General features: G+C 43.3%; 1 protein-coding gene and 1 long non-coding RNA gene across 3 annotated transcripts; one reads left to right on the top strand and one right to left on the bottom strand.

Moving 5' to 3' along the window:
• Positions 1-4,508: 4,508 nt before the first annotated feature.
• Positions 4,509-5,061, bottom strand: LOC115186651 (uncharacterized). The gene is made up of 2 exons (XR_003875821.1): positions 4,913-5,061; positions 4,509-4,688 (listed from the first exon to the last, which is right to left on the bottom strand). It is a non-coding gene; the product is annotated as an uncharacterized LOC115186651 (long non-coding RNA).
• Positions 5,062-5,091: 30 nt separating this feature from the next.
• On the top strand, positions 5,092-10,253 carry LOC115186632 (uncharacterized protein C1orf43 homolog). 2 transcript variants are annotated; one of them, XM_029746205.1, is made up of 7 exons: positions 5,092-5,327; positions 7,335-7,436; positions 7,524-7,623; positions 7,732-7,785; positions 8,215-8,381; positions 8,515-8,573; positions 8,655-10,253. In XM_029746205.1, the coding sequence occupies exons 1-7, from the start codon at positions 5,265-5,267 to the stop codon at positions 8,881-8,883; spliced, it is 774 nt and encodes a 257-aa protein (XP_029602065.1). In that variant the 5' UTR covers positions 5,092-5,264; the 3' UTR covers positions 8,884-10,253. The 2 variants fall into 2 exon arrangements, with proteins under 2 accessions (XP_029602065.1, XP_029602069.1); XM_029746209.1 differs by having other exon boundaries at positions 5,095-5,327; positions 8,673-10,253.
• The last annotated feature ends 757 nt before the right edge of the window (positions 10,254-11,010 follow it).

Genomic DNA, 11,010 nt, shown 5'->3' with positions numbered 1-11,010 from the left:
TTTAGTGCTTTATCCGGATAGCCGGAAAGTAGAGCATTGCAGTAGTCCAGCCTAGAAGTAGCAAAAGCATGGATACATTTTTCTGCATCATTTTTGGACAGAAAGTTTCAGATTTTTGCAATGTTACGTAGATGGAAAAAAGCTGTCCTTGAAACAGTCTTGATATGTTCTTCAAAAGAGAGATCAGGGTCCAGAGTAACGCCGAGGTCCTTCACAGTTTTATTTGAGACGACTGTACAACCATCCAGATTAATTGTCAGATTCAACAGAAGATCTGTTTGTTTCTTGGGACCTAGAACAAGCATCTCTGTTTTGTCCGAGTTTAAAAGTAGAAAGTTTGCAGCCATCCACTTCTTTATGTCTGAAACACAGGCTTCTAGCGAGGGCAATTTTGGGGCTTCACCATGTTTCATTGAAATGTACAGCTGTGTGTCGTCCGCATAGCAGTGAAATTTAACATTATGTTTTCGAATGACATCCCCAAGAGGTAAAATATATAGTGAAAACAATAGTGGTCCTAAAACGGAACCTTGAGGAACACCGAAATGTACAGTTGATTTGTCAGAGGACAAACCATTCACAGAGACAAACTGATATCTTTCCGACAGATAAGATCTAAACCAGGCCAGAACTTGTCCATGTAGACCAATTTGGGTTTCCAATCTCTCCAAAAGAATGTGGTGATCGATGGTATCAAAAGCAGCACTAAGATCTAGGAGCACGAGGACAGATGCAGATGCAGTTAGCAGTATTCCTCCTTCATGACCACTGTCTCGTTAGCAGTATTCCTCCTTCATGAGCACTGTCTCGTTAGCAGTATTCCTCCTTCATGACCACTGTCTCGTTAGCAGTATTCCTCCTTCATGACCATTGTCTCGTTAGCAGTATTCCTCATTCATGACCACTGTCTCGTTAGCAGTATTCCTCCTTCATGATCACTGTCTCGTTAGCAGTATTCCTCCTTCATGACCATTGTCTCGTCAGCAGTATTCCTCATTCATGACCATTGTCTCGTTAGCAGTATTCCTCCTTCATGACCACTGTCTCGTTAGCAGTATTCCTCTGTTTCCTCTAGATGTTTCAGACTGCCAAGGCTGTGAAGGCAGCATGGTTTATTCTCAGTAGCAGAATGTGGTCTGAGAGGGCAGCTGAACAACCACACCGGTTTATACTGCATGGGAATATAAACAGACACAGAGGCAGGCGGGCGAGCAGACATTTACTCAATCAGTCACTGTCTTACTCAGGCACTGTCTCACTCACTCATTCATTCACTCAGTCACTGTCTTATTCGGTCACTGTCTTACTCAGTCACTGTCTTATTCAGTCACGCGCTCGCTCACTCACTCACTCGTATGTTCAGGAGACATAAGATTTGGCATGAGTCCTCAGATCCTCAAAAAGTTCTACAGCTGCACCATCGAGAGGATCCTGACTAGTTGCATCACCGCTTGGTATGGCAACTGCTCGGCATCCAACCGCAAGGCGCTACAGAGGGTAGTGCTTACAGTCTAGTACATCACTGGGGACAATCTTTCTGCCATCCAGCAGTAGGCTCCCAAGTGGCGCAGCGGTCTAAGGCACTGCATCTCAGTGCTAGAGGCGTCACTACAGACCCTGGTTCGATCTCGGGCTATATCACAACCGGCCGTGATCGGGAGTCCCATAGGGCGCACAATTGGCCCAGCGTCGTCCAGGTTAGGGGAGGGTTTGGCCAGGGTAGGCCATCATTGTGAAATAACAATTTGTTCTTAACTGACTTGCCTAGTTAAAAATATATATATACCAGGCGGTGTAGGAGGAATACCCTAAAAACTGTCAAAGACTCCAACCACCAAAGTCATAGACTGTTCTCTCTGCTACCGCATGGCAAGCTGTACTGGAGTGTCAAAGTCCAAAAGTCTCCTTAATAACAGCTTCTACCCCCAAGCCATGACTGCTAAACAGTAAATCAAATGGCTACCCAGACTATTTTCATTGACCCCCTTTTTTAGACTGCTGCTTGCTGTTTAGTATCTATGCATAGTCACTTTACCCCTACCTACAGTCATGTCCAAACGTTTTGAGAATGACACAAATATGAATTTTCACAAAGTTTTCTGCTTCAGTATCTTTAGAAATGTTTGTCAGATGTTACTATGGAATACTGAAGTATAATTACAAGCATTTCATAAGTGTCAAAGGATTTTATTGACCATTACATGAAGTTGATGCAAAGAGTCAATATTTGCAGTGTTGACCCTTCTTTTCCAAGACCTCTGCAATCCGCCCTGGCATGCTGTCAATTAACTTCTGGGCCACATCCTGACTGATGGCAACCCAATCTTGCATAATCAATGCTTGGAGTTTGTCAGAATTTGTGGGTTTTTGTTTTTCCACCCGCCTCTTGAGGATTGACCACAAGTTCTCAATGGGATTAAGGTCTGGGGAGTTTCCTGGCCATGGACCCAAAATATCAATGTTTTGTTCCCCGAGCCACTTAGTTATCACTTTTGCCTTATGTCAAGGTGCTCCATCATGCTGGAAAAGGCATTGTTCGTCACCAAACTGTTCCTGGATGGTTGGGAGAAGTTGCTCTCGGAGGATGTGTTGGTACCATTCTTTATTCATGGATGTGTTCATAGGCAAAATTGTGAGTGAGCCCACTCCCTTGGCTGAGAAGCAACCCCACACATGAATGGTCTCAGGATGCTTTACTGTTGGCATGACACAGGACTGATGGTAGCGCTCACCTTGTCTTCTCCGGGACAAGCTTTTTTTCCGGATGCCCCAAACAATCAGAAAGGGGATTCATCAGAGAAAATGACTTTACCCCAGTCCTCAGCAGTCCAATCCCTGTACCTTTTGCAGAATATCAGTCTGTCCCTGATGTTTTTCCTGGAGAGAAGTGGCTTCTTTCCTGCCCTTCTTGACACCAGGCCATCCTCCAAAAGTCTTCGCCTCACTGTGCATGTAGATGCACTCACACCTGCCTGCTGCCATTCCTGAGCAAGCTCTGTACTGGTGGTGCCCCGATCCCGCAGCTGAATCAACTTTAGGAGACGGTCCTGGCGCTTGCTGGACTTTCTTGGGCGCCCTGTTGCTTTCTTCACAACAATTGAACCACTCTCCTTGAAGTTCTGATGATCTGATAAATGGTTGATTTAGGTGCAATCTTACTGGCAGCAATATCCTTGCCTGTGAAGCACTTTTTGTGCAAAACAATGATGACGGCACGTGTTTCCTTGCAGGTAACCATGATTGACAGAGGAAGAACAATGATTCAAAGCACCACCCTCATTTTGAAGCTTCCAGTCTGTTATTTGACCTCAATCAGCATGACAGAGTGATCTCCAGCCTTGTCCTCGTCAACACTCACACCTGTGTTAACGAGAGAATCACTGACATGATGTCAGCTGGTCCTTTTGTGGCAGGGCTGAAACGCAGTGGAAATGTTTTTGGGGGACTCAGTTCATTTGCATGGCAAAGAGGGACTTTGCAATTAATTGCAATTCATCTGATCACACTTCATAACATTCTGGAGTATATGCAAATTGCCATCATACAAACTGAGGCAGCAGACTTTGTGAAAATTAATATTTGTGTCATTCTCAAAACGTTTGGCCACGACTGTACAGGTTACCTCAATTACCTCGACTAACCTGTACCCCCGCACAGTGATTCGGTACTGGCACCCCCTGTATATAGCCTCATTATTGTTATTTTATTGTGTTACTTTAAAAATCTGAATTGTTGGTTAAGGGCTTGAAGGTAAGCATTTCATGATAAGGTCTACACCTGTTGTATTCGGCACATGTGACATATAACATTGTAACATTTATGTATAATCTGTAATAAGAAAGGTACAGTACTTACATATGTTTGTGCAATCTGTAGTGAAGCAACAAGTCACAGCCATTACCCCTTACATCCACCAATAACAGATAGTCAGCCAGGGGTAGTCAGCCAGGGGCAGTCAGCCAGTAGCTTAACGGAAGCAGGGAAGTGGTTTGGGTTATAGATGACTTGACTGTCACAGTGTACAGACAGATATCTCGTGGCTGTGTGCAGATACAGTATCAGCCAAATGAGCCAATCTCAAAGTCTCCCCATGCTATCATGGACTATGGAAGGTTGACATTAGCCTATATCTATATCATGAATGACCAAAGTCCATGCAATGACAACACATAGGCAAACTTACTTGTCACCTATATATCACAGAAAAACAAAAAAGAGAAAAATATAATGTTTATGCAGAAACAGTTCAGTTTCAGGAGATGCCAATTAAGATAAATGGTTTGCTTTCTTGACAGTTCAATGTTTGTATAGGCCATTGTATAGGCTAGGCACCATCTCTGTTGACCACTACCCAAAAGCATTAGCTGTAAATGGAATGTTTTGGTGTCAGAGGCCCTGGGTTTTGCTTTGAGAGATTTCCCACCCAGCCAAGCAATAATCAATAGGGGAAACACTGTAGAGTCAGAGAAATCAGATGGGTGCTACACATTGGTAATGGATGAGGCGAGTTTCTGTTTCCACCCATGTACAGCTTTATTAGTGCTATATAAAATGTAAATGAAGATCTCTGCTGGACAGAGTAGCGCTGGTCTGGCTATGTGAGGGTATGATCCCAATGTTCACATCTGCAACTCCGAAATCTTTTCAGCCTCCCACCGCAGTCTCCTCCAGAATAATGGCTTCTCTGTCTATTGGGACAAATAGGATCGTAAATCATCAACCAACTCACATTGCCTTCATAGAGAACTGACAGATTCTTAGTATTTCCCGTAGGCTTCAGAGGATAAGATAACCATACCCCTTCACAAAGGCAATATTAGGCCTACTACAGGCCTATCAAATTAGCAGTTGCAAATGACATTAAACAGTTCATGGCACATGAGAAAATTGTAATACTGTTCTTGTTTCTCACCGACAAACTGGTTCGTAGAGAATGGAGACCACTATAGAGGTTGATACTCACTCATTGGAGAGGAGCGCCTGTGTTTCGTGGGGTTTCGAACAGCAGGTGGCGGTGAAGGACCTTTGTAGGCTACGTCATCGAAACCAGAAGGCAGGAAATAGATCACGTGACAATCCCGGATGTCAACAAACGATATCAACAACAGGGAAGTGTCAACGCTTCGTTGTTACAGATTTTACAATGGATTAACCGACATTTGATAATTACTTAATGTTACAGTCACTCGTGTACCTTCTGAAAGGAACTATGAGTGCGTTCTGTTGATTCTACGCTAGTTTAGCTTTTGACGAAGACTTTCAACATGAGGTCCGATTCTCCTCTCTCCAGCGTCAACGTAGTGCTTGTTATGGCCTACGGAAGTCTGGTAAGTCTTAAATGAATGTGTTCTCGTGTTTTTCCTTAATATAAAGAATGCTTGACAAAACTAGCTAGCTGTTGCGTTTCTCAGGACTCCTGTGTAATGGAATTAGCTTGCTAGCTACAGTATAGAGACAGGCAACACAGCAGAAGTGTCAAACAATGTGTAACAAAAAACAGGTTATATGACAGGCAATGAAGACGAACTGGGCACTTGTACGGAAAGCACACAACACAGTAAAATATAGCTAGCTTTTATTAAAGGTATAATTCTCCCAAATTACAAAATGACACATTGGTTTCCTTACCCTGTAAGTTGTGACAACAACCCACGCCTTGGTTTGATTCCCCTTGCTTTGGTTTTGTTTCTAAATGCTGACCTTTTAGCGTTTGTGGCACAAACCCCATTCAAGTCATGGGACCGATGTTAGTATTTTTTTGCGCATCACGTCCAAATCATCCGAAAGTATCTCAAATTGATTCTGAAGCTCATCAAAGTCACTTCTAGATGATTTGAACATGCTAAATGGGATTTGTGTCACATGCATTTGGAAACAGTGCCAGGGAAACTTAACTAAAGCATTGATTGCGGTCATACCATAGACTGCTTACAGGGTATTGACACCAAAATGTCATTTTGTAATTTAGGTGAACTAAGAATGTATCTATTGTGGACAGGGTTTACGTGAGATTTTAGGTTCAAAACGTTTTGCAACGGAATCCGACTAATGAATACCCCCAAGTGGAAGTGCATTCTCCAGAGTGATACCTGCAACTAATCATAACACAAACAATAATTCAAACGGACCAATAAGATGACACTTACAAATTATATGATTACTGTAATTGACTTTATGGAGGCACCTCCACCCTGTTACAGTACATGCAAGCTGTGTCAGAGTATGCTGAACAAAAATATAAACGCAACAATTTCAAAGATTTGACTGCGTTAAAGTTCATATATGGAAATCAGTCAATTTAAATACATTCAATAGGCCCTTACCTATGGATTTGACATTACTGGGAATACAGATATACATCTGTTGGTCACAAATACCTTTAAAAGAATGTAGGGGCGTGGATCAGAAAACCAGTCAGTATCTGGTGTGACCACCATTTGCCTCATGCAGAGTGGCACTGTTGATTGTGGCCTTTGGAATGTTGTCCCACTTCTCTTCAATGGCTGAACAAAGTTGCAGGATATTGGCGGGAACTGAAACACGTTATCGTACACATCGATCCAGAGCACCCAAACATGGTGACATGTCTGGTGAGTATGCAGGCCATGGAAAAACTGGGACATGTTCAGCTTCCAGGATTTGTGTACAGATCCTTGCGACATGGGGCTGTGCATTATCATGCTGAAACATGAGGTCATGGTGGTGGATGAATGACACAACAATGGGCCTCAGGATCTTGTCACGATATCGCTGTGCATTCAATATAATGCAATTGTGTTCATTGTACGTGGTTAGAGCGTTGGGCCAGTAACCGAAAGGTTGCTAGATCGAATCCCCGAGCTGACAAGGTAAAAATCTGTCGTTCTGCACCTCAACAAGGCAGTTAACCCACTGTTCCTAGGCCGTCATTGTAAATAAGAATTTGTTCTTAACTGACTTGCCTAGTTAAATAAAGGTTAAATAAATAAAATAAAAAAATTATGCCTGCCCATACCATAACCACACTGCCACCATGGGGCAGTCTATTCACAACGTTGACATCAGCAAACCGCTGGCCCACACAATGCCTTACAGGTGGTCTGCGGTTCTCTCTTCTAGGACACACTCCTCTGGATAGGTTGATGTCTCTTCTAGGACACACTCCTCTGGATAGGTTGATGTCTCTTCTAGGACATACTCCTCTGGATAGGTTGATGTCTCTTCTAGGACACACTCCTCTGGATAGGTTGATGTCTCTTCTAGGACACACTCCTCTGGATAGGTTGATGTCTCTTCTAGGACATACTCCTCTGGATAGGTTGATGTCTCTAATGTACAGAGGTCTGTGTCTCCAGGTGTTTGTGCTGCTGTTCATCTTTGTGAAGAGGCAGATCATGCGCTTTGCCATGAAGTCTCGTAGAGGACCACATGTACCCCTGGGCCACAACGCTCCAAAGGTAAGACACACACACACTCAGTCTGACTTATTTTTACATGACTTTTCTATACACGTGTTAATTTTCTCTACTTCCTTTGTCCTTTAGGAGCTGAGACAGGAGATAGACTCTCGTCTGTCCAAGGTTCAGGAGATCCGCTTTGAGCCGCGCCTGCTGTCTGAACAGGACGACAGACTACTGAGTGGCGGTGAGAGAACACATATACACACACCATGCAGATATCTTTTCTACCCATTCTTTAGCTACAGTAGCCTTCTGTGAACTAAAAAAGATGATCAATGTGTGTATTTTGCAGGTTGCTATGACTACCTGTACAGAATGAGGGCACTAGATGCCATAAGAGACTCTGGTAAGTCCTCTCCTGCCGTTTCACCCTGGCCTGTACATCTCACTGTCATCATCCCAGTCCAACAGCACCCCCTGCTGGGGCATTATGTAGTAACTATGGTATACTTAAGCAATAAGGGCTGTTCTTATGCACGACGCAACGCGGAGTATATGGATACAACTCTTAGCCGTGGTATATTGGCCATATACCACAAACCCTGTTGCTATTATAAACTGGTTACCAATGTAATTAGAACAGTAAAAATACAAGTTTTGTCATACCTGTGGTATACCACGGCTTTCAGCCAATCAGCATGCAGGGCTCGAACCACCCAGTTTATAATGCTGCACATCCTCTTCACCTACTGTACTACCTTATGAATCAGTGGCCTTCGACCTCTAGATCCATAACTCCAATTTGATCATAAAACATATTCTCATCTCCTGTCAGATATTCCGTTCAGTGAGTTGGGAGGGACTCCCACAGCTGTGACAGGGAGGAGATTCCGCGCCTGGCTTCTAGATCTGAGGAGTTCCCATTCCCTGTTCCGCAGCAGCCGCAGTTCCCTCATAGACACACTGCTGGAGGGCTACCACAACGCTCGCCACGGCACCGGGGTCAGTGTGTGTGTCTCTCTTGATTTTATCTGGGGGAGGGGGAGAGGAAGATGCCTGTGTCTCCACATGACATTGTGTCTGCCACTTACTGGTCTATAGTGTGTGACTCCTGTCTGTCTCTCTGTGTCTGAAGGTGTTTGGAGAAGCAGAGTTTGTCAAATACAAGGAAGCCCTGAACGAACTGGCCTCTGTGTGAGTATAGACACACACTGCCATTTATTTAAGCACTACTCATGTGTTTTAATGAAGGTTTTTCGTGTTTGACTCGAGTAGTTATTCTTCTCTCCCCAGTGTGAAAAGCCACTCCAGCTCCACCAGTCTGGACCAGCATCACCAGTTAGCAGCTAAAGACCTGACCAGTACCCCAGAGCCCACCCCCCCCTCTCCCCCCTCCCAGGTCACATACCTACCGTCAGCTGGGCAACGCACCAAACGACCAAAACACTTCCTGGAACTCAAGAACTTTAAAGACAAGTACAACACCTTGGAAAGCACATTCTGAGAACTACAATCTCCTATGGCATAACACGAGAAACTACAATTCCCTACAGCATACCTTGAGAAACCACAACTTGCTGCCTCTGACAACTGCAACTCCCTACAACCCTGAGAACTTACAACTCCCTAGAAAACAACCTGAAAACTACAACAACTTCTCTGCTACCACTTTAAATCTGCTTTGTTACGAGTACTGGACTCACTTTTCCTTCTCTATTTCCAAAGTAGATAGCCTAGTGAAAAAAAAATCTGTCGTTCTGCCCCTGAACAAGGCAGTTAACCCACTGTTCCTAAGCCGTCATTGTAAATAACAATTTGTTCTTTTCTGACTTGCCTAGTTAAATAAAAGATAAATTAAGGTAGTGATGATAAGTAGAGCTCCTGGAGGTGACAGCTCCTGGAGGGGACAGATACTGGGGTTTGTGGTTGGTGAGTTAGTTTAGTGAGAGACTTGTTAGTGCCAGCGGAGAGAGAAGAGACTTGGTAGGGTTGGTACTTGGTACAGTTGGGAAGACTGGAGCACAGCAGGATTAACAGTAGCATAGCACAGCAGTATAGGAATGACAGTAACATTACGCTGCCTTACTAGTCCTGAGGAAAAACACTGCCTACTATCTGTCATGCGTCTCACATAATAAATAGTGCACTAGATTTAAGCTTATTTGACCTTAAACATCGTTGTGAACTTTTGCACAGACTTTGCAGGTAGATCATCATGTAGGGCTATGCAAAAAGAGATGAGACCAGACAAGCTACATGCAGTTTCTATGCAGAATGCATTAATGCAGGGTTTCCCAAACTTGGTCCTGGGGACCCCAAGTGGTGCACGTTTTGGTTTCTGCCCTAGCACTACACAACTAACTCAAATAATCAACTAATCATTTAGCTTTGATTATTTGAATGAGCTGTGTCGTCCCGGGGCAGAACCTGAAACGTACATCTCTTTGGGTCCCCAGGGCTGAGTTTGGGAAACCCTGCATTAACGCACAGTGTTAGAGTAAGACTTGTTTATAGTGTGTTCAGTGCTAACTAAGCTATTGATGGACTAATGTTATAGCAGACCAGCGTTCCTCACAATGGCCCTGGACAGCTACAGTACAGGCTGTGCAGGCTTTTGTTCCCGCCTAGCACTAACATACCTCCAATCAAGATGATGAGTAGAATCCGGTTAGTCACTGTTGAGCTGGAACAATACAGCCTGTAACTCTGCAGGACCAGGACAGAAGAACTATGAATTATTCAAGTATTACTGCTAGACATTTCCAGTATTATTGTCCTGTTGCCAGCACTTGTTTAGGGCAGAGCCATGTATTTACATATATATTGCTCTGGTTTAGGGCTAGTGTTACAAGGAAATAAACATGCTACACAGTTTGACTGTTGTCCATTTGCTGCATAAAAATTGTACTTTTTATTGTACAATTCTTTTTTTTTGCAGATTTTTTTTTTTGTATTCCATTTTTAAAGATAATATGAATGCTTTATTCTAATTAATGAAGTGCCCTTTTTCCTGAATGGATGATTTTAATACAATTAACTTATTACGTGTCTGTATGGTTGAATACTAAAACCGTAATATATTCTTGAGGTGTGAGTTGGCTATATAGACTGGGTTCTAGTCCGATATATTCATAATGAGGTGTGAGTTGGCTATATAGACTGGGTTCTGGTCCGATATATTCATAATGAGGTGTGAGTTGGCTATATAGACTGGGTTCTGGTACGATATATTCATAATGAGGTGTGAGTTGGCTATATAGACTGGGTTCTAGTCCGATATATTCATAATGAGGTGTGAGTTGGCTATATAGACTGGGTTCTAGTCCGATATATTCATAATGAGGTGTGAGTTGGCTATATAGGCTGGGTTCTAGTCCGATATATTCATAATGAGGTGTGAGTTGGCTATATAGGCTGGGTTCTAGTCCGATATATTCATAATGAGGTGTGAGTTGGCTATATAGGCTGGGTTCTAGTCCGATATATTCATAATGAGGTGTGAGTTGGCTATATAGGCTGGGTTCTAGTCCGATATATTCATAATGAGGTGTGAGTTGGCTATATAGGCTGGGTTCTAGTCCGATATATTCATAATGAGGTGTGAGTTGGCTATATAGACTGGGTTATAGTC

This window comes from Salmo trutta, chromosome 3, assembly GCF_901001165.1.
Source record: "Salmo trutta chromosome 3, fSalTru1.1, whole genome shotgun sequence".
Taxonomy (NCBI): domain Eukaryota; kingdom Metazoa; phylum Chordata; class Actinopteri; order Salmoniformes; family Salmonidae; genus Salmo; species Salmo trutta.
The sequence above is the reverse complement of the archived record's forward strand: the minus strand, read 5'-3'. Positions and strand labels throughout refer to the sequence as shown.